The 23,788-nt window shown below is 44.6% G+C and overlaps 1 protein-coding gene across 1 annotated transcript; it reads left to right on the forward strand.

Moving 5' to 3' along the window:
- Positions 1-3,054: 3,054 nt before the first annotated feature.
- Positions 3,055-16,965, forward strand: Fkbp6 (FKBP prolyl isomerase family member 6 (inactive)). Its single transcript, XM_057765803.1, is given in 9 exon segments — positions 3,055-3,118; positions 3,317-3,434; positions 5,991-6,080; positions 8,281-8,483; positions 9,606-9,725; positions 14,317-14,511; positions 14,881-14,990; positions 16,876-16,937; positions 16,940-16,965. Coding segments are annotated over 9 exon segments (981 nt in total). The 5' UTR covers positions 3,055-3,061.
- The last annotated feature ends 6,823 nt before the right edge of the window (positions 16,966-23,788 follow it).

Genomic DNA, 23,788 nt, shown 5'->3' on the forward strand with positions numbered 1-23,788 from the left:
TGGAAGCTTAGGGAGGATGCCAGCCCTGGATTGCGACCTCGACCCACTATGACCTTCAGCCTCAGTTTCCCCATCCAGAAAATAAAAAGGACTTAAATAGAAAAAATGGTCACTATGGGTCTGGATACACTCAACTGGGAGGGTAACTCAGAGAGGCGCAGCCGCTTTCCCAGCGCACACGAGGTCCTGGGTTCCATCCCCAGCACCACAAAAGTCACATGGAGATATGACTTCTCCACCCTCCCCCAGCATTGGGGATTGAACACAGGGTCCAGCACACACCAGGCAAGCACTCTACTGATAAAGCCTCACTCAGCCTTCTCTTTACCTTCTCCTTTTTTAGTGCCCCTCCCCTTTTTATTTTGAGACAGGGTTTCACTAAACTGTCATAGAGATTCCATAGTCCCAGCTTAGGGATTCTACTTTAAGAAGGAGTTTCCTCTCTCTCCTCTCTCTCTCTCTCTCTCTCTCTCTCTCTCTCTCTCTCTCTCTCTCTCTCTCTCTCTCTCTCTCTCTCTCATTTTTCAAGACGGCATCTCTCTGTGTAGACCTGACTATTCTGGAACTCACTGTAGACCCAGCTGGTCTTGAGTTAATAGAAATCCACCTGCCCATCCCTACCAGGTGCAGGGATTAAAGGTTTGTGCCATCACCACCCGGCCCACCCAGGCAATCTTAAAGCAAGATTGTTAATTTTTATTTTATTTTTTTTGAGACAAGGTTCATGTAAGTGGTGACAGAATTGAACACTATGTAGCCATGGATGACACTGAACCCGTGACCCTCCTCCTTCACCTGAGACTGGAGGATTAGGAATAATGGGATCATAGCTATGCCCCCACTACACTCGGTTTATACAGTGCTGGGTGGAGAACCCGGGGCCTCAAGCATATTTGGCAAGCCAGTACATCCCCAGCACTAAGGGCCAAGTCCACCGATAGTCTGGGATGGGGAGGCTTTGGCACTCATCTCCCACCTGCTCCCTATGGAAACAGAAATGAAGTCTCCACTGACCACAATAGCAACCCTGTCTCCACTGCCACTGTTGCATTACCTGATCTCGTGTGGCCCACTAGGCCTCCCACGGGGTCTCAAACCAGCAGCTCTGTCTGCTCACGGAAGCCTTTTCTTCCTCCCAGGACGGGACAGCTGACACAGACCTGGGGCCCCCAGCTGGACACAGCTTCCACTGCCTAGTGTCCGCCCCTTCTCCTCTCCCCTCTCCTTTCCCAGCAACACCTGTGTCGCCAAGGTCATCCAGAATCAGGTGGAAAGTGGGTCACACCACGAGACTGAGGCGGCAGCCTCTGCTGGGTCCTTGCTGATAACCTAGACAGGCAGATAGTGGCCTTGCCCAGGATGGGGGAGGGGCGAGCAAGCATGCCTTGTGTACTTAAGAACTCCAAATCAGAGCAGGTATGTGCTATGACAGGCATGTTTCTGAATTACCCCCCTACACACACACACACAGAATTTTAAAAGTATTTTATTTATTAGATTTTCTCGTTTTGTAGGTTAGGATGAGATATGTGTGTGTGTGTCTACGAAACATTGAAAAACACACTGCTTATTCTGATTTTTTTCATTTGATGTGTAATATAAACAGTTTTGTTTATTAATACAGTGTTCCGCATGCCAGAAGAAGGCACCATATCTCATTGTAGATGGTGGTGAGCCACCATGTGGTTGCTGGGAACTGAACTCAGGTCCTTTAAAGAGCAGCAGATTTAACCTCAAAGTGTGATGTAGTGATGTATATCTTACCTGCGTATGTTCACTCTCAAGTGTGTAAACTGAACAGGGTAGTGAATACCTGTAATCCCTGAATTTAGGAAGTGCTGACAGTAGGCCAGAGGTTCAAATTCATCCTCAGGTACACAAGTTCAAAGCCATCCTGGACCTCCTGAGACTGTCTCAAAAGCAAAACAAAACAGATCAAATTGTAGAGCATTTCCAGTGTCAGTCCCTTGTCCTCTGCCAGTCCAGGCTCCCAATCAAGATGGTGACTGTCCTGGAAGGGGACGAAATCCTGGGCCAGGTGAGCATGGGACACTAGCTGCCTTTATTTATTTAACATCTGCTGTGTGTGCTTGCAGGCGCAGGCCCCCTTATACACGCGGAGGGCAGAGGACAACCTGCAATAGTCTGTTCTCTCCTTCCACCTGCGGGTCCTGGTTGTCAGGGTTGGTGGCAAGCACCTTGCCCACTTGGCCATCTTGCCTGGCCTCATTTGTTTCTTGTCTTGTTGGGAGCTAGAACCAGGGTCATGAGCATGCTGCAAAAGCTCTCTATCACCAAATTACACCCCTAACTCAGTCCACTGTTTGAGAATTTGAGGCGTTGTACTCTTTGACATAAGGCTCCTTTCCATAAATGTCATTAAATTACGAACTTTCAAAGTCTGACATCTTGGAGCCAATTGTGGTGGCGCACACACCTTGAATCCTAGCATTCGGGTGGTGGAGGCAGCCGGACAAGGCCAGCCTGGTCTACAGTGAGTTCCAGGACAGCCAGGGCTACACAGAAAAACCCTGTCCTGAAAAACCAAATGAATAAATACATTTTTAAAGAAAAGGTGAAGTTTTGGGTCGAGGACATAGCTCAGCAGCTAAGAACCTGCCTAGATCCCTCAGTGAAGGGCTGGACGCGTTGTTCAGACGGGCATCTACGTGGATGCTGTCCAGCATTGGGACACTTGTTATTACTGACCACATGCAATCCTCAGTATCACACAAAAATAAGTTATTGACAGCTAACTATTCGCCCCTGAGGCTAAAAGGCAGGCGTCGCTGTAAGTCACTAATGTGGCGACCTGTTCCACCTGTGAGAGGACGCCAACCCGCAAGGCAGAGACCTAAAGATAGGCTCTGAGCCTAGCCTTCGAGCCCCCATCAGGCCTTGCGCCCACCGCTCTGCTCCGTGTGTGGTGCATGCTGGGAGACGCCTCGGCGCACGCCCGCGCGCGGGGTCAATCACGTGTGTTTCTCGTGCGCAGCACGCGCCCGCGCCTCACTTCCGGGCTTGTTTCCGTCGAGGTGTCTGGTGACCGTTGAGCGGCAAGATGAGCGTCTTCTCGCGCCTCAGGAACGGAATCCCGCCGTCGCGCGACTACTGCCAAGTACGGAGCGAGGGGTCTGGGACCTGGGGGCACGAGCCGGGGAACAGTCGGAGCGCGGCCATGGGTGGCAGCACCCGCGGCCCGGGAGCCCCCGAAGGAGGCGAAGTCCCGGGCCAGGTGAGGGCGGGAGCCCGACGCCGGCGGGGGAGGCGAGCCCGTGGCTCCCGCGCCTGAGGCCTGTGGCTTTCTCTCTTCCAGTCTCCCTACGAGCGGCTGAGCCAGCGGATGCTGGACATTTCTGGGGACCGAGGTGTGCTGAAGGACATCATCCGCGAGGGCTCCGGAGATCCCGTGACGCCTGATGCTTCCGTGCTGGGTACGGAGGCCACTAGGCCGCGTTTCGTCCTTGGGAAACTACGGTTTATGCAACCCCGACCGGCCTCCTACGGGTCTTGTGTAGGCTGAGGATGACCTTAAACGCCTCACACCATTTGTCTGTCTGTCTGTCTGTCTGTCTGTCTGTCTGTCTGTCTGTCTATCTATCTATCTATCATCTCTATCTATCTATCATCTATCTATCTATCTATCTATCTATCTATCTATCTATCTATCTATCTATCTATATCTATCATCTCTATCATCTCTCTATCTATCTATCTATCTGTCTATCTATCTATCATCTATCTATCATCTCTCTATCTATCTATCTATCTATCTATCTATCATCTATCTATCTATCATCTCTCTATCATCTATCTATCTATCTATCTATCATCTATCTATCATCTATCTATCTGTCTATCTATCTATCTATCTATCTATCTATCTATCTATCTATCTATCTATCATCTATCTATCTTGGGGGGGGAGCCTGTCCTGGAACTCAGTCTGTCACCGGGCTGGTCTCGATCTCACTGAGATCCGCCTGCCTCTGCCTCCCGAGTGCTGGGATTAAAGACGTGCACCACCACCGCCCGGCATTCCTGACACTTGATTCTGTGTTGAAATTACGGGTGGGCAGGACTTCATTTTATGTGGCACCGTAGACAGAGCCCAGGGTCTTGCGCATGCTAGGCAAACCACCGCCAGCTGAGTTCCGTCCCCAGCCCTGCTGTTTACCTATGTTGTTTTGTTTCTGAAACACGAGCACAAAAATAGCGCAGACCGAATTCCAACCTCCTATGTATCAGAGGATGACCCTGAAGTCCCGATCCTTCCCCTACATCCCAGGTGTTGGCATCACAACCGTGTACACCAATCTTCCTGGTTGGTTTAGAGCATTCGTTTGTAACAAGGAACCAAACTGAAGCCATTGTGGATCGAACTTCCGTTTTGAGTAAGGGTTAAATAAAATTTAAGTTCCAAGATCTCTCCAGACCTGGCTGGGTAACTGACGTCCTGGTTGGCAAGGTGAGACATGAATGGTGGGCAGGCCACCCCGCTGCACTTGAGTAAACCCGCCAATGAGAATACGGTCAGTGTGCCACAGAACAGATGTTCCTAGGACAGACCCCATCCCTGGATCCTGATTGGTGGACAAACGCAGCTGTAATTTGGCACAGATGTTTGTGCTCTTCAGGCTTAAAAGCTCTAACATTCTGGCTGGGGGCCGCGGGTCAGCTGCAGTCTGTTCTACGGCCCTGACTGCTCGGTAGTGGCTTGATTACAATACATTTCTGTTTTCTGCATTGACTTGGCGTGTGAGTTGTGTTGGTTCCAAATGGACTCCATGACACCTTGTTTCAAGGTGCTGGGGATTGAACCTAAGACCTAGGTGTCTTCAGGTAATTGGTTGCATCTTTCCAAAATACCGCTTTTTAAAGGACTGGATGTGCTTCTCTTGAATGGAGAAGGTTTGCTTTTTGAGAAACAGTCTCAAAATCCTGGATTTGAGGCTGGCCTCAAATCCTGTGTAGCCAAAGATGACTAGAACTTCTGATCCTCCTGCCTCTACCCCCCAACTGTTGAGATTGCTCATTTATGCCACCATGCCTGGTCTGTATGGTGCTGGGGATGGAACTCTGGGCCTCATACATGCTAGTCAAGCATTCTACCAACTGAGCTACACCCCCAGCCTTTGTTTTATTTATTTGTTTGTTTTTGGTTTGTGGAGACAGGGTTTCTCTAAGTAGCTTTGGAACCTGTACTAGAACTCACTCTGTAGACCGGACTGGCTTTGAACTCACAGAGATCCACCTGCCTCTGCCTCCCGAGTGCTTGGATTATTAGGCCTGTGCCACTATCACCTGGCCTTTGTTTTGTTTTTTGTTAGTTTGTTTTTGAGACAGGGTCTCACTCTGTAGCCCTGGCTGGCCTGTAGCTCCATATGTAGACCAGGACATATATAGACCAGGCTAAGTTTAAACTCAGAAATCCACCTGTCTCTGCCTCATCGCTGGGGTTAAAGGCATGTGCCACCAAGCCCAGTCTTTCTTTTTTTTATTTTTTTTCAAATATAGGATCTATATTCCAGGCCAGCCTTAAACTGGCACTCTGCCTGCCTTAGCTTCTGCAGATCTGGGATGACAAATGGCTGCTACCCTTGCCTGCCTCAGGGTTTTAAGAAGTAAAGCATGTTCCTGATCTCCCCTTTATGCCACTGTGAACAGTGAGCTGAGGTTCATCAGGAGAGCCCTTGAACCTCAGGACTGAGAGAGATTCAGAATCCCGCAAGAGCTTTCCTGTGGATCTGGGCGCCAGGCAGTTGAAACTCATTTAATTCTTCTTTTTTCCTAGACAGGGACTCCTGTGTCTGGTGCTAGCAAAGAATTTGCTGTGCGACTGAGACTGCTCCTATCTCTGCTTCCCAAGTGCTGGGGTTATAGACATAACCCTGCTAATTGCTGTGTTTCCCTGTGATATTGATGTGATGGTTCTGGGGGTGTCTTTGTAATGTTTTCCTCACATTTGTGCTTTTCTCCCTCTGCCCTAGTGAAATATTCTGGGTACCTGGAGCACATGGACAAGCCTTTCGATTCTAACTACTTTAGGAAAGCACCTCGACTGATGAAACTCGGGGAAGGTAAGGTCGTCTGGGGCCTCTAGGCAAACGAAGACATGACGTGTTTTAGGATTGTCACAATATTTAGGGTTTTTTATTTTATTTTTTACATACCAATCCAGTTCCCCCTCTGTTCCCACTCTGCTCCTCCCATCTTCCCCCACCCCACCCTCTCCTCAGAGGGTAAGGTCTCCCCTGAGAAGTCAACTAAGTTTGTCCCATCACCTCACTGGGGCAGGATCAAGGCCCTCCCCCCATCCGCTATGCCTAGGCTGAGTTAGGTATCTCTCTATAGAGAATGGGCTCCACAGTCAGTTCATGCATTATGGTTAGATCCTGGTCCCACTGCCAGTGGCTCTTCATACTGCCCAAGCCACACCATTGTCACCTGCATTCAGAGAGCCTAGCTCAGTCCTATGCAGGTTCCCCAGTTGTCAGTCCAGAGTCAGTGAGCTCCTACTAGCTCAGCTCAGGTCAGCTGATTCTGTGGGTTTCTCCATCATGGTCTTGACTCCTTTGAGAACAGGTTCTTACAGTTGGTAGCTGATGTTAGTTTTCAGGGAGGCACCCAGGTTATATGTCACTTCTTCTTGGGACTTTATTTTTGAGTGATAGCCTACATGGCAAAGTTATCTATGTGGGCATCTAAGTTACCCATTGGGAATTTTTTTCTAGTCTTGATTTTTTAAATTTTATGCGTATATTGTCCACATGTGTGTATGTACCCAGTGCCTGCAGAGGCCAGAAGAGGGTGCCAAGTCTGCTAGAACTGGAACTGGAGTTAGGTTGGTTTTGAGCCACCATGTAGTTACTTGGAACCAAACCCAATAAGTAAGTGCTCTAACTGCTTAGGCATCTCTCCAGCTACAGGGCATCTTTTAAGACAGAATCTCACTGTGCAGCCCACACTGACCTTGAATTCAAAAGCCCCCTGCCCCAGCGCTGAGTGAGGAAATGATAAACATGCACCTGGATCCATTGGGCACTTTTCCTTGTGCATTATCAAATAAATGCAGTGAATACTTAACTCCCCAGCATGTGTGGTGAAATTGTAGGATCTGGGAAGATGGCTCAGTCAGTAAAGTGCTTGCCGTACAAGCATGAGGACCTGTTTTCCATCACACAGAACCCACATTTAAAAAAACAAAACAAAAAGGCCAAATGTGGTAGTGTATGCTTATAATCTCAGTGTAGAGAGGCAGAAACAGATGGATCCTTGGGGCTCTCTGGCCAATCAGCCTAGCCTACTTACCAGACTCCAGGACAATGAGAGATTCTGGCAAGGTGGATGCCACCTGAGGAGCGTGATCTAGGATTGTCCTCTAGCATCCACATGCACGTGTAATACACAACACACACAGATCTCAGGCTATGCCCAGATGATGAGAACCCTGTTCTTGTGCATGTTACTAGGGTGGGGGAGGTTGGCCTTTAATCCAGAAACTAACTTCATAGAATTGAATGAAATATGGAGCTTTGGGGAATGTTCTGGGTCTGTTTAATGAAATTATAATTACTTTCTTTCTGGCAGGGTCACATGCACTACATAGAAAAGAAGGCTTGAGATGAGAGTCCTGAGGTTTGAATAAGATCTCAACTAGGGGAGTGGAGAGATAGATGCCTCTAAAGTCTAGAGTACTTGGGAGGCAGAGGCAGGCGGATCTCTGTGAGTTCGAGGCCAGCCTGGTCTACAAGAGCTAGTTCCAGAACAGGAACCAAAAGCTATGGAGAAACCCTGTCTTGAAAAATCAAAAAAAAAAAAAAAAAAAAAAAAAAAAAAAAAAAAAAGAGTACTGACTGCTTTTCCAGCCGACTAGGTTCAATTTACAGCACCCACATGATGGCTTACAACCATCTGTAACTCCAGTTCTTAGAGATCTGATGCCCTCTTCTGGTCTCTGAGGGCATTACATGAATGTGGTACATATAGGCAAAACATACATAAACATAAAGGAAAAAATCTTGAAGAATTTCAGTTAGAGCAGACCACAGACGTTGAAGGAAGAGAGCTTTGAAGAAAGAACAGAGTATGTGATAGAGATGGAGCCTGTGAAAGATGGCATTTGGAGAAAGCAGGACAGCAGAAACAAGACCGGGCATTGAGTTGGGGCACCTGTGCAAAAGACTTGGATTGGCACATACACTTGGAGTAGGGAGAAACTGGTGACTTTGAATGGGATGCTGGGTGAGCGTCATTTGAGTTCTCTGTCCTTTCTTCCAGATATTACACTCTGGGGCATGGAGCTGGGCCTTCTAAGCATGCGCAGAGGGGAGCTGGCCAGGTTCCTGTTCAAGCCAACCTATGCTTATGGCACCCTGGGGTGCCCGCCCCTCATCCCTCCAAATGCCACTGTCCTGTTTGAGATTGAGCTGATTGACTTCCTTGATTCTGCTGAGTCAGACAAGTTTTGTGCACTCTCAGCTGTAAGTTCAATACCTCAGATTTTCCAGTACTTTCTAAAGGGGGAGGGATTGGGTTGTATTTGGATGTTTCTGTCAGATTGCCTGTCCCAGGTTCCACCCATACCTCCCACACAGTGGTATCTTCTCAAGTCTGTTCAAGGTAAAACATACACTGTAAGGTATAGATTGGTTCTGTATTAGCTGTTTGCTATTTTAGTGGCCCTTTGCTTAGTTCTCACTATAAGGTGGTAACTGCTTTTCAGGAAGTTAGGCCCTGGTAGCTTTAATGAAGGTGATTGAGGCTTGGAGATATAATTCAGTGATAGAGTTCTTGCCTAGAGTGACAACATTAACAAACCCTAGGTTTCATCGCCAGGACCATAAAAACAAGCTAGAGAATTGGTGCCTCCTTGAGAACTGAAAGAGGCTTTTACTAGATAATTACAACATGAGGTGCAAGCTAAGACAATCTCAGGATACTGGGTATAGAGTCACAGTCCTTACAACCCAAGTCTTGGTACCTATGCAGTCCTTCACTCTCCCAGCCCATAGAAGCACAGTGTATAATCCCATCACCAATCACATGCATGCCTCTATGATGTTGTCATCTACCGACTGCATGTGTGGTGGTATCTGTGCATTCATTCCAGATTTTGCTTCTCCATATGATTGGGTCTTCTACACTACATTAAAGCTGTCAGTACCTCAGTTGAGTGTCTCACCTTGCCCACATCTTTCCACAGAGTAAATGGTCCTGTACTTACCTGGGTTCTAATTTGGAACTCTGGATAGAATTTTGCAGGAGGTTCTGACAGGAAGCCAGGATAGCAGCATGAGCATATAGAACCCCAGGGACCTGAACCAACCAGGAAGTGCCAAAGTTTTCTGAGCTTGGCAGACTCCCTCAGGTTTTATGGATGCTTCTGCTTCTGGGGGAATCTGAGGAAGATCACAGCGGTCGCTGACACCTGCACTGCTCTGTAGGTGGACCTGTTCCAGCATCCACATGTGTGGCCTCTGCACACACAGGGGACTAAACAGAGTTTATGGTCCTAGAGGGAAATTTTGATGAATGTAGCATGACTGCCGTTGTGCCACTGGGGCTTCTTGCTCCGTGTCACTGCTCTTGTCTTTGGTCTTCAGGAACAGCAAGAACAGTTTCCACTTCAGAAGGTCCTCAAGGTAGCAGCAACTGAGAGGGAGTTTGGCAACTATCTTTTCCGCCAGAACCGCTTCTGTGATGCCAAAGTGAGATACAAGCGGGTAAGAATGCTCTGGAAGTGTATGATCCGGAAAACTTTAATCTTTAAAAATTTTACGTGGATGGGTGTGCAATCTGCATGTCTGTCTGTCTGTCCACTACATGCATGCCTGGTGACTACAGGGCCAGAAGAGGACATCTGATCCCTAAGAATTGATTTTAGGAACTGGAGTTGCAGACAGTTTGAGCCACCATGTGGTGCTGGGAATCGAACCTAAATCTTCTGGAAGAGCAGCCAATATTCCTAACGTCTGAGCCATCTCTCCAGCTCCAGGAAACTTAAGAGCATAATCTTCATCTCTTTGCTATTCTTCATGGGCATCTGCTAATAAAATCACAGTAAGCCAGGCAGTGTTGGTGCATGCCTTTAATCCGAGCACTCAGGAGACAAAGGCAGGCAGATCTCTGAGTGTGAGACCTGTAGTATGAGCAGTGGGTTGGTGTTCCTGCCACCCAGCTCCCGGCTGCCTGGCTAGCTTATGCCCCGAAATAACAACACACAAACTGTATTCATTTAAGCACTGCCTGGCCCATTATATCTAGCCTCTTCTTGGCTAACTCTCATATCTTGACTAACCCATTTCTAATAATCTGTATAGCACCACAAGGTGGTGTTACTTACCGGGAAAGATTCTAGTGTACATCCATCTTGGGCTGGAACTTCATTGCATCTGTCTGAGGCGTCTTACCTCACTTCCTTCTACCCAGCATTCTGTTCTGTCTACTCCACCCACCTAAGGCTGACCTATCAAATGGGCCAAGGCAGTTTCTTTATTAACCAATGAAATTAATTCCTCCGTCAGAGACCAGCCTGGTCTACAGAGTGAGTTCCAGGACAGCCAGGGCTACACAGAGAAACTCTGTCTCAGTAAAACAATAAAATAAAATCACATTAAGATGGGCCTGGTTGTTCATTCCTGTAATTCCAGCACCCAAAAGCTAAGGCAAGAGGATTATAAATTCCAGGCCAGCCTGTCTTCTTACCTAAACCCTATCTCAACAAACTAAAAAAGGGGCTTGGGAGATAGTTCAATGAGTAAGAGTGTTTGTTTTATAAGCATGAAGATCTGTGTTGAAATCCCAGTAGCTTTATAAAATGCTGGGCATGGATGCTGGAAAGATGGTGTAACAGAGAAGAGTATTTACTGCTCTTACAGAAGACCAGAGTTTGGTTCCCAGCATCCATATGGCTCACAGCTGCCTGTAACTCTAGTTCTCATGCCCCCTTCTGACCTCCGTGGGTTTCTTCACCCACATGATATATGTAAGTTTACATGGGTTTGCATACTTACACATAAAGGATTTTTTTTAAAGCCAAGTATGGCCACCTGTGTACTGCAATCCCAGTATTGTGGGAGGCAGAGACAAGAAGATTACTGAGACTTGAAACCTAGCTCCAATTTCAGTGAGAGATCTTGTCTAAAGGAATAAGGTAGAGTAGTGGTTCTCCATATGCCTAATGCTATGACCCCTTAATACAGTTCTTTATGTTGTGGTGACCCCCCCCAACCATAAAATTATTTTTGTTGCTACTTCATAACTGCAATTTTGTACTGTTATGAATCATAATGTAAATATCTGTGCTTTCCAATGGTCTTTGGCGACTGCTGTCAAAGGGTCCTTTGACCCCCGCCTCCCAAAGGGGTCTCAACCCACAGGTTGAGAACTGTTGAGGTAGAGTGTTATAGCAGGACACTTGACATTGTCCTGTGGCCTCCTAATGGCCACACCAACATACCCACACATGTACATACACCATATACATTATACACAGAGAAAATTCTTGTGCTAGAAGGAAATGACTGAGGGGGAGTAGGGACTGGGTGATGTGAAGTGATGTTCTCTATGTTGATCTTTTTTCCTTTTGTTTTCCAAGACAAGGTCATTGTCTAGCCCAGACTGACCTCAAGTTTATGGTAATCCTAACTCAGCCTCCCAAGTACTGGAGTTATAGGTATAAGATACAAACTTGGCTCTGTATGCTGATTCATTTTGTTTGTATGTCTGTTTGAGAAAGAGTCTCACTGTGTACTCTTGGCTGGACAGAACTTGTTTTGTAGACTAGGTTGTCCTTGAACTCATAGAGATACACCTGCCTCTGCCTTCCAAGTACTGGGATGAAAGGTGTGCACACCATGTCTGGCCTGTGTGTTGATCATGATGTTTTCCCGGGTATATTTGAATTATGAAAGTTCATTAAGCTGTGAACTTTTTTCTTATCCATGTGTTTATGTATTTTAATTTGGTATTTCAAGAAGTACCTTCCTGGGGAGGTGGGAAAATAGCTCAGTAAAGTGCTGAAAGCAAGCATTACAATCTTTGTCCTGAGAACCCATACTTAAAAATAAAGAAAAAAGCCAGGTTTGGTAGTGCCTACTTGTAATCCCAGAGTGGGGAAGACAGAGGCAGCAGATTCCTGGGACTCCCTGGCCAACTAATCTGATCCACTAGGCAAGGTTCAGGCCAGTGAGAGACTGAAAACACAAGGTGAATGGCTCCTGAGGCGTGTACCTGAGGTCATCTTCCAGTCTCCACATGCACTTGCATGTACACACGCCCATAGGTATGTGTGCACTTGTGCACATAAACATGCATACATATAAGTATAAAAAATCCCTATTACTGCTCAAAAAAAGTTTATTTTAAAAAATCCTCATCCCAGCACCACCACCACCCCCAGTTGTAGCTGATTTTTTCCATCATGTTTGCCATCTACAGGATTTTCTGTCCCTCTTACCTTAGAGACTGGTGTCACTCTGTGGCTGTTCAGGTTTCAAGCTACCTTGCAAGCTGTGGGATAAGCAGAAGTAGGACAGAGGCCTGGCTCTCTGCTGTGGAAACAGTACTAGTCCACACACCCATTAGCAGCACTCCCATTTGCCCATTCCAGAATCAGTAGTCTTTGTTGTTCCATTTCTCCAGAAAACAGACCTCCTAGGCTGAGGATTCAGCTCAGTGAATCGATATTCATGAAACCCTGGGTTTCTTCTTCAGAATTGCATAAAGCAGGTGTAATCCCTGGTTGGAGACAGGAGGATGAGAAGTTGAAGCTAGGTCTGGAGACATGGCTCAGCAGTTAAGAGTGCAGAAGACTTGAATTCTGTTCCCAGCATTCCCATTTGGCAGGTCCAAAGGATATGTTATCTGTCTTCACTTCCACCTGCATCCATGTGCATATACCCACAGACAACACACAGATACACATGCATACACATAATTAAAAACAAGAAATTGAAGGTCATCCTTTGCTATGTAGTGCGTTTGAGACCCAGCGTGGACTATATGAGACCTTTATCTCAAAAATTAAAAAAAAAGGGGGGGCTAGCATGGTGGTACATACTTTAACCCCAGTATTTAGAAGACAGAAGCAGGCAGATTTCTGTGAGGTCAAGGCAAGCCTGGTCTACATGTTGACTTCCATGACTACCAGGGCTATATATATAAAAAAAAAAACTCGGTCTCAAGCTGGGCAGTGGTGGCACATGTCTTTAATCCCAGCATTCAAGAGGCAGAGAGAGACAGGCAGATCTCTGTGAGTTCAAGGCCAGCCTGGTCTACAAGAGCTAGTTCCAGAGACAGGCTCCAAAGCCACAGAGAAACCCTGTCCTTAAAAAAAACATACAACAACAACAAAAAAAAACCCTGTCTCAAAAAGCAAGGATGGGGTGCTGAAGGATGGTTCAGCAAATTAGAGCACTTCTGCTCTTACAGAGGATGCAAGTCATGGCACCTATATAGTGACTCACTACCATCTGTAACTCATAAATAAAACTCCAGGGAATATGATGCCTTCTCCTGATCTCTGGGTACCAGGCACACGTGTAATGCACATACATACATACAGCAAAATATCCATACATAAAAAAAATTGCATAAAAAAGAAGCCAGGTGTGGTGGCGCACACCTTTAACCCAGTAGACAGAAGGCAGAATCAGGTGGATTTCTATGAATTTGAGGCCAGCCTGGTCTACAGAGTGAGTCCAAGACAACCAGGACTATAGAGAGAGATACTTTCTCAAAACCATATGTCTGTTTTTTAACTGTGTTTATGTTTCTGTGTGGGGAATGTGTGCATGTGTAAGTGCTGTGGCTAATGGAGCTGGGCTTACACACAGTTGTGAGTCACCTGATGTGGGTGCCGGGAATCTAGCTAGTCCTTGGCTCATGTTGGATATACTGTCCTTATAACTTTTGAGGCAAAAGAATAGAGGACACATGTTGTCTGCCTCACTCGGGTTTACATGCCCTTAGTTAGAAACCTTCAAACTGGACTAGAGAGCTGGTTCAGTGGTCAGGAGCTGTATTGCTCTTGTAGAGGACCTGAGTTCAGTTCCCAGCATCCACATTAGGAAGCACAGGATTACATGTAACTCCAGCTCTAGGAAGATCTAACACCCTCTTCTGACCTCCACAGGCACTGTATTCACATGCACACATCCTATCCCACACATATAAAAAGAAGCCTCCTGACTTTAATATATAACCTTGTTTCCTGACGGCTAGATGAATTTCTTCCTTAGGTCATAGTTCTGTGTGATTTGTAAGGACATAGGATGGTCCCTCCTTACCCTTTGCCTTCCCTCCTCTCCTCAGGCCTTGCTGCTGCTTCACCGACGCTTGGCAATCTGTGAGGAGCAGCACCTAGTGGAGCCTGCTGAGCTTCTGGTCCTCCTTAACCTGTCCTTTGTGTATCTGAAGCTAGACCGACCTGCCATGGCCCTGCGCTATGGGGAGCAGGCTCTGCTCATTGACCAAAGGAACGCCAAGGCTCTCTTCCGGTGTGGACAGGTGAGTTGAGGGTAAGTGCCCGAGAGAAGGAAGCGGGGAGAGGAGCTGGGGTAATAACTCAGTCAATAAAGGACTTGCCAGGCATGCCAGCCTGGGAGGCTGAGTTCATTCTTCAGAGCCCAGGGGGCTAGATCCCCTCACTGGAGAGGCAGAGATAGGTAGGTCCCTAGATGAATTGGGAGTCCTAGATCCCAGAGGAAGACCTTATCTTGAAAATAACGTGTGCTGCTCCCTAGAAGGAAGCCAGGTCGACCTGTGGTCTCCATCCACATGTGCACTGATGCACTCCTACACAGAGCAGTCGGTCTCACTTGGGCCACTACCACAAATGCTAATCTCTTAATCTAATGCCCTGTTCCTTCCTCACAGGCTTGCCTCCTCCTAACTGAGTACGAGCAGGCCCGGGATTTTCTAGTGCGAGCTCAGAAGGAGCAGCCCTACAACCATGACATCAATAATGAGCTGAAGAAGCTGTCCAGGTGAGAGCCGGGGGCAGGAGTGTGACCAGAGGTACAGTGAGAGGTAGCTGTAAGAATTCTAGTCCAACCATCTGGATAGAGGACAGGCTAAGAATGTTGTCCCATACTGGCTCAGAGGCAGCCACCCCACCTGCATGCTCATTGATCTGTACTGGCTGTTCCTTAGCGGGGAAGAAGCTTCACTTCTGAGCATTTCCCTCCTTCCTGTTGTACCACCCTGCAGATAAGTCCTTCCTAGAGAAGTGAGGCTTCGCAACCCCTTTGTGTATATTTATATGTGTAGGCCAGAAAGCAACCTTGAGTGTTGTGCTCAGGGTCCAGCAGTTAGACTGGACTGGTGGCTAGTCTCAAAGATCCTCCTGTCTGACCCTGCCCCCAACCCCACTGACACCCCATGCTGGAATTACAGACACACTCTACTCACTGGGTCTGGTTTCTTAACATGGTGCTAAGCACTTTACCAACTGAGCTATTTCTGTAGTCCCCCATGTGACCTTAAAAGGGTATTGTACAAACCAAGTATGGTGGTCCACTCTAGTAGTCCTAGAACTTGAGATCCTGAGGCAAGAAGATCACAAATGCAGACTTTCTAGGATATAAAGTAAGTCACTCTCTCAAAAACCAAAGGGCTGGTGAGGAGACTGAGCAGTTAAGAGTTCTTGGCATTCTGATCCTAGGACCTACATAGTAGAAGGAAAGAATTGACTACAAGTTATCCTCTGGCCTCCATACATGGTTTGTACATGTACACACTAAATAAATGTATAAAAAGATCCCCCACGATAAAGTCTTGAAATCAGCACTCGGGAACCAGACAGGTGGGTCTCTGAGTTTAAGACTACCCTGTCTACAGAGTGAGTTCCAGGACAGCTAGAGCTTTACAAACTTTGCCACAAAAAAAAAAAAAAATATTTTAAAAACTATACTTAAGGCCAAGTGGTGGTGGCGCACACCTTTAATCCCAGCCCTTGGGAGACAAGCAGGTGGATCTCTTCAAGTTCAAGGCCAGTCTGTATGACTGGCCTCCCACGTGCTGCAGTTAAAGGCATGCGCCACCTTGCCCAGCAGACAGCCACTATTTTTAACATGTATTTTCTGCCTTGGTGAGGGTCTCTCCTTAACCTTAAACATTTGATCACCATTGCTGAAGTTTTTAAGGTGTATGCATCATTTCTTTTTTTTTCTTCTTAAGATATATTTATTATGTATATAGTGTTCTTCCTGCATATATCCCTGCAGGCCTGAAGAGGGCATCAGATCGCATTACAGATGGTTGTGAGCCACCATGTGGTTGCTGGGAATTGAACTCACGACCTCTGGAAGAGCAACCAGTGCTCATAACCTCTGACCTATCTCTCCAGCTCCGTGTGTATCATTTTTATTTGAATGCAGCCATTATGCTGCTGGTCTCTTTGGATTTCCCAGGAGCTCCTGTCTGGTATGGAAAAGACTTCTCTCAGGTTAGATACTGAATTATGGGGGGAAGCTGACCTTTCCTTAGCAAGAACATCTCAGAATGACTCAGAAGTCACTTAGTGCAAGGAGTAATTTGGCAAGACTTGACTTGAGCCCACTGACAGTGACTTCTGCCTTCCCAGCTGTTGTATTTCCAAATGAGAGCCTTGTGTCTAGGACCATCCTTAGTGAGCTTAGCCTTGCCTGTCCCTGCCTGTCCACAGTGTCATCCCCATTGACTGCTGTCCAAAGTTGACTTTTTAAAAAAAATTTTTTTGAGACAGGGTTTCTCTGTAGCTTTGGGATTAAAGGCATGCACCACTACCACCTGGCCTCCAATGCAGACTTTTAAGTGTCTCTGTTACCAGAGAATTCCAGCCACCAGATGCCACCTCCTGCAAACCTATAAAGCTTGCCTTTCTTTCCACAGCCACTACAGGGACTACGTGGACAGAGAGAAAGAGATGTGTCACCGGATGTTTGCTCCCTGTGGGGCGGCTCCTCAGCAGGAGGAAACTGAAGGTACAGGGCTGAGCATGCATGAGAGAATTCAGGGTTCTGACCATGGGGAAGATGTCCTCCTCAGCTAGTCTTGGTGACCAGTGGTTATCTCCACTGAGGACAGCATATCACAAAATAACACTGTTGGGGCCTTCCCACAGAGTGGGTCACTGAGGGAGGAAGACTTGGAGGTTGCATTCATCTTTGACATGTCCTGAAAAATTAAACTCTCTTTAAAGTTCCTTAGAACTGAAACAATGGATAAGGTCATTAGTGTGACAGTTTAGCTGGACTTAAAAGAGAAGAACTGAGTTTCTCTTTTTGTTACTGTGTTTTAGAGATGATTTCATATAGGCCAGACTGGTCTGAAACTCATTCTATAGCTGAGAATGACCTTGGACTCCTCCTGACCCTCCTGCCTCTACTAACTGCTAAAATTACAGGACTGTGCCACCACAGTCTGATTAGTGTAGTACTGGGGATGGGACCCTGGACCTTTTGTTTGCTAGTGCATACAAACTAGGCGAGCACTGTACCAACCAAGCCAAAGTCCCAGCCTGCTGTAGATGTGTTTGTATGTTTGAATTATACGTTTGTGTTCGTGTATCTATTGGTGTATTCACATGAACGCAGATGCCTGTGAAATCTGAAGAGGATGTCACATCCTCTAGAGCTGGAGTTATAGGCAGCTGTGAGCCTTCTGGTGTAGGGCAGGAACCTGAACTCTGGTTCTCTGCATGAGCAATATGTGCTTTTACAGACTGAGCCAGATATCCAGTCCTCCTTTTTGTTTTTGGAGATAGGATTTTCTTGTGTAACCCAGGTTGACCTGGAACTCACAATTCTCCTGTTTCAGCCTCAGGAGTAGTAGGATTAATTTGGGCAGTGGTAAACTAGGCATGGACACACAACTTTAGTCCTAGCATGCAGGAGGCAGAAGCAGGCAGATCTCTGAGATCAAGGCCAGCTTGGTCTATAGAGTGAGTTCCAGGACAGCCAGAGTTACATAGTGTGAAACCTTGTCTCCAAAAACAAAAACAAGAAAACAAAACAAACAAATAAAGGAGTATTAGAATTACAGGGGTACACCATTATGCCTGGCTGTAGGCTGTATTTGTGGTGCTGAGGTTTTTCAGTTCACTAACTACCAGAATTCAAAATTTGAAGATGCCGAAACCTGAAAAAAGCAGAACTTGGCATTGCTGTCAGGCAGTGTCAGCTTGTGATTGAGTATGCACAGGACAGAGTGTCCCCTCAAGTACACAAGATAACCTTCCAGTCTGCTCTGCTATTACTTAAGACAATTAATGGGAACAAAATTACCTGCCTTAAACACCTGTTCAGCCAGGTCCAGAGCCCTGCTCTCCTGAGAGAAGTTAAACAAGGAAGAAGAAGGAAGCAGCTGCTGAGCAGGCTCCTGCAGTAAATCTGCCCTTTGATGCCCCTCTGTCTACAAAAGTGGCTTCAGAGGAGGGGCCATGAAAGGCTCATTCATCCATGCGCTCATACCATCTCTGAAGCACTGCTGTCTGCTTGGCAGATGCTACCAGTCAGTTCCTTTGTGGGCATGACTTTTTGACCCCATCCTCTGGGTCTCTAGAGAACTGGGGAACTAAGCTGAGAGTCAGGGATCTCTCCTCTTTGGCTCTTGTCACATTCAGTAGAGACATAGGACATCTGTTTTCCCAGACCTGTGGGTGTGTGCATCTGTGTGGCTGCCTGTGTATGCACCGCTGTTCTCTCTCTCCCTTCCTCTCTTTCTTTGCCTTCCTTTCTCCCTCCCCCCTTCTCTGTTTCTCCCTGTGTGTGTTTTGTGTGCATTGACCTAGCTTTGCCAAGTAGGATAGGCTAGCAGGCCACCAAGCTTCTAGAGGTCTACTTGTTTCCTCCACCCATCTTGTCGTGACCGGGATTATAAGTGTGCACCACCATGCCTGGATTTTAATGTGAGTTCTGGGCATTAAACTTGAGTCTTACGTAGCACTTTACTTCTAGACTGTTTCCCGGGTGCTTTCCTAGACTCTCTGTAGAACTTTGATCTGACATGCTCAGCTTGGAACCAGTCTTGGGAATCCCAGCTAGGCCATTGGATTGCCTTCCATTTTCTGTGGCTGCTGTGTTCCCTGAACAGCCCCAGCTCTTGAGTGTTCATCCTTTAGCCATCAGTGACAGTGTTTGAATCTCACATGACAGTGGCATATTCCCACTCCTGTTAGCATCGCAGCCTGCTTAGTTCTTGTCATGTTCCTCTGGCCCTGTTCTTCCATAAGTGTGGCCTGGCCAGTTACTCACATACTGATTATTTTCATGTGTGAGAGAGTACAGAGTCATGTGCAGAGGTCAAAGGACAACTTTTGGGGCTTGTAACTCTCCTTCCACTGCCTGAACTCTGTGGCTAACGAGTGTGGCTGCTGAGATTAAAGGTGTGTACAACCACTGCTTGGCCTGTATGACTGACTAGTGTGGTTACTTTGCACTGGTCTTCAAAACCCAAATAATATATACCACTATATTTCTCCTTTTTGTCTAAAATAAAAGGTTATATCTAATATAAGAAAAACTATACAATAAGTACAGTAACTATATATAATAAATACAAACAATAAATATATTAATATCTAATCCATTTGCATTTGACAAATTCAGAGAAAATACTCCATGATCTGTCCTTTCTTGGTGAGTCCAAAGTCTTGTACCTAATTTACTTTCTACCATAACCTGCTTTCTGCATCTGGTAAACAAGGAAAACTATAACTATCTAATCTTCAACACCCTCAGAGACCCAAGAAGGAAATAATATTAACTAAGTAAGTAGTAAGTGTAAGTAAGCGACTTCCAAAAAATGTGAGAAATGACAGAAACAGTCACCCATAGTCGTCTGCAACATTGGGACATCCATCTTCAGCCTACAGGCCTAGCTTATCTGACAGACTTTTCTGTAAAGCAGAATATCTTGAAGGGCTGCCCCTTCTTGTCTTGACAATGTCTCTCAGTCACTTTCTTTTGTTCCTGCTTGTCCAATTAGGACACCATACTGTCAGTAGTCAGGCAAGGGCATTTTCTTGCCCAGTGGCTTACTTTTGCCACAAAGTAAACTCCATTGTGGAGTTTTCTTCTATGCCCATTATGTTCTCTGAAGTAGATTGGTGCAGCCAGGAGCACAAGTGTCTCATTGTCATTTAAAAAAAATCTATGTTATTAAAACATCTTAAAGGCCATATTCTGTAGATCTCTGAAGTGCTTGAAGATGACCTGTCTATCTAAAATATATTTTTGATTGACCCTAAAAACATCCCTAATGTGACTACAAGTTTGATTATAATAAGTGATTAACTGCTAACCTGTATCCTTATCCTCAATGTTAGTAATAATAATTTTCAAGGACTAGAAATTTGCATTACATTGTTAAATGAGTTGTATAGGTACAATACCTTGAACAAGAGTAGAAATGTATGTACAGAATGTTCTAACAAAATTAATCTCAAATTTGTATCAATATACAAAATTTGCATACAGTATACAAAAATCCAATCCAGTGTAAAACATATAAAACTAGTAGTTGCTTTTTAAAAGTAGATTCAATAATCTACCTTTTTATCTTATATCTATATCCTTCCTTTTTTCTTTCCAGAGTAGAATCAATAATCTACCCTTTTATCCTGTCATCTATATCCCCCTTTTTTTCTTTTCAAAACAAGAACTCTGAATCTATTCTTCCTTGTTCAACTTTCCTCCTGACCATAACCAATAACAACTTATAACCAGACCTTCTAAACAATGACAAATATCCATAACCCATTGAACAACCAAAACCATCCACCTTACCTCTTGGGAATGTGGGCATCGTATTCTTAAATTTACTTTCTGCTGTCTGGGGGCAACAGTATCTTTAGGGAACCCTAAGGAAAATTTTATATTAATTGTCAAGTCCTGGGAGAGGTAGCTAGCTGTACCATTTGTTGTCCAGTCTCTGTAATTGGAAAGTGCAGGGCTCATCTCAGGTCCTGGCTAGGGTAGGATGTTAGGACAGATCATCTCAGTTAGCCAACTTGAAATTGTTCTGAGTAGTTTGTAGTTCAAAGGCTGATATTTAGGTGGTGTTTTTCAGCTTAGCAGTGTTATCATAGTCCTGGAGGAGTCACTGAGGGCCCATTCTCCTTTTGGAGACTGCAAAGGTCGCTGTTAGGCATGCTCATGGTTCACTGCAGAAAACTAATAGAGACTCAAACCAGAAATCATGTGCAGAAAGGTAGAGGAAACCATTTTCTAGAATTAAATAGTACTCTATATGACCACTGATATTGTGACAAAAAGTTTTAAATATATATATTAATCTTATACTTTGAAATGCTGTTTAAAGAGTTAATGTAAAATCAAAGGATTGTGAGATTAGTAACAATAAAATAGTCCTTAAATTTTTGTTTTTCTTCTGTCATATCAGTTGACTCTTCTGACATGAGACAGAGATTTTGGATTTCACTTTAAAGTAAGCATGCTTGGGTTGAGAGAAGGAGAGAGCCACACTCCACCTTCAAATCCAGTTTAATCTTTAACTGGACTGGGACTACAAAAGATCATTTGCATTATATGTCTGTAGAGTGTAGCAAAAACAAACATTCGGGAAGATTTATGAAATTTTATCCTATTGTGACATTTTTTCTAGATGATTTGTCCTTTTTCTTCAGATTTATGAAATTTTATCCTATTGTGACATTTTTTCTAGATGATTTGTCCTTTTTCTTCAGATGGTCTCATTTGTCTGGTGGTCTTCAGATTCCTTAGCTGAATGGATAGCTTTATTCTCTTGAAAAGACAGAAACAAAACCCTTCCCCAACCCTAATTTTGGGGAGATTTTCTTTTGGCAAGTTACGTCTGATCAAATGAAAAGCATTGGTTAGTTTTATGGGTTAGTTCAGATTAAATGGCCACGCTGTTTGATGAACTATCATCATCTCTTCTAATTAAAAGATGTCTCTTGTTCAAATTGAATCTTTGTCAATTTTGATGGAATCCATAGCTTTTCTTCTGTGAAAACAAAAAAGCAAAACCCCTTCCCCAGTGTAACACATGTCCTGGTTTCCATTCTGAGGTCAGTATATCTTTAAAGTATATCTGCTTATTTAATTCTATAGCTTTCTACTATCCAATGTCTTTTTACAACTGTTATTCCTTTCTCATTAGCATTTAGAAAAGTCAAAGCTAGCCAGGCAGTGGTGGTGCACGCCTTTAATCCCAGCACTCGGGAGGCAGAGGCAGGCGGATCTCTGTGAGTTCGAGACCAGCCTGGTCTACAAAGGGAGTTCCAGGACAGGCTCCAAAGCTACAGAGAAACCCTGTCTCGAAAAACCAAAAAAAAAAAAAAAAAAAAAAAAAAAAAAAAAGGAAAAGTCAAAGCTAATAAAGCATTATGCAATCTGTTTCTGGGGGTATTTATCATCCATATCTGTTTATTTAAAATATCCTTTAGAGTTTGATTTGATCTTTCTATAACAGATATGGAATACATCATCTGGCAGATTTCATTCCTTAGAGTACCCTTTGGGTTACTTCCTGTAGGTAGTGGTGTTTGGTTGTATAAAGAATAAGCAGCACATTTCCTTATACTTTCCTTAGCTTGTTGTCATGTGATAAGTGGTTTTTTTTTTAACCTTTGCCATTGACATGATGTTTTCTATAAAATTCTGAGGCCATCAGCACATTTCCAATCAATAATTGATCGATTTCTGCATTACCTTGTGCTAGAGGACCTGGCAGACCTGTAGGGGATCATATGTGTGTGTATGTATATGGGATGATTACTATTCCTGATTGATCTTGTAACTGAATAAATAATTAAGCCAATTCTGGTATAAATTCAGTGGTTTCAATATGCAAAACAACTCTGCATATTGTAAATTGGTAACTATGTTGAGAAGTTCTTTAAAATCCATTAGTACCATAAGAATAGAATATAATTCTGACTTTTGAACAGAATTATAAGGGCTTTTTCCACTTAAATTTTATGGTTTGTAACCTACCTTTCCTAACTTATTTGCATCAGGATAGAATGTTGGGGTTCCAGTTATTGGTGTATCCCATACAATGTGAGGAAGGATCCAGTTAGTTCTCTTTATAAGTTGAATTCTCTTACTTTTGGGATAGTTGTTGTTAATCTCTCCCCCCAAAAGTACTACAAGCTCTTTGCCAGGGTTCACTTTTTTCCCATTTCTTAATCAAATTTCATCATTATTAAAAGATACTATAATTTCTGCTGGGTATATTCCTACTAATTGACAAAGTCTCAACTTTCCTTTTAGAATTAACTTAGAGATCTTTTCCATATACATATTTAATTTTTTAACCTGGTTTACCTGGTAAAAAGATTCATTCTAAGATAATATCTTCCTTCTGCATTAAAATTCCTGTAGTGGAATATTTGGAGGGTAATATGACCAAAATGCAGTTGAGATTTGGATCCACATGATCCATCCATCTGTGCCTCTGTAATTTCTCTTCAATTAAAGTCAGTTCTCTCTCAGCTGATAATTCCTGGGACTATTTAAGTCCTTGTCACTTATCTAAGGTTTTGTTTAAATTAATCAGGTCAGCAGGACCTATCCCAATAGTGCACTGTAGATGAGAAATGTCTCCTACCAATCTTTGTAAGTCATTAAGAGTCTGCAATCAGTCTTTCCTAATGTGTACCTTTTGGGGTCTAATTTTTTTATAAACCTATTTTATAATCTAAATAATAGAATTTTCTCGGGAGCAATTTGTAATTCTCAACAAGGCAAATTTTTTTTTAATTCTTCAAACATTCTTCCTAAAGTATCTACATTTGAATCAGTAAAATGCCATCCAT

The sequence above is a fragment of the Chionomys nivalis genome, chromosome 3 (assembly GCF_950005125.1).
Source record: "Chionomys nivalis chromosome 3, mChiNiv1.1, whole genome shotgun sequence".
NCBI lineage: Eukaryota > Metazoa > Chordata > Mammalia > Rodentia > Cricetidae > Chionomys > Chionomys nivalis.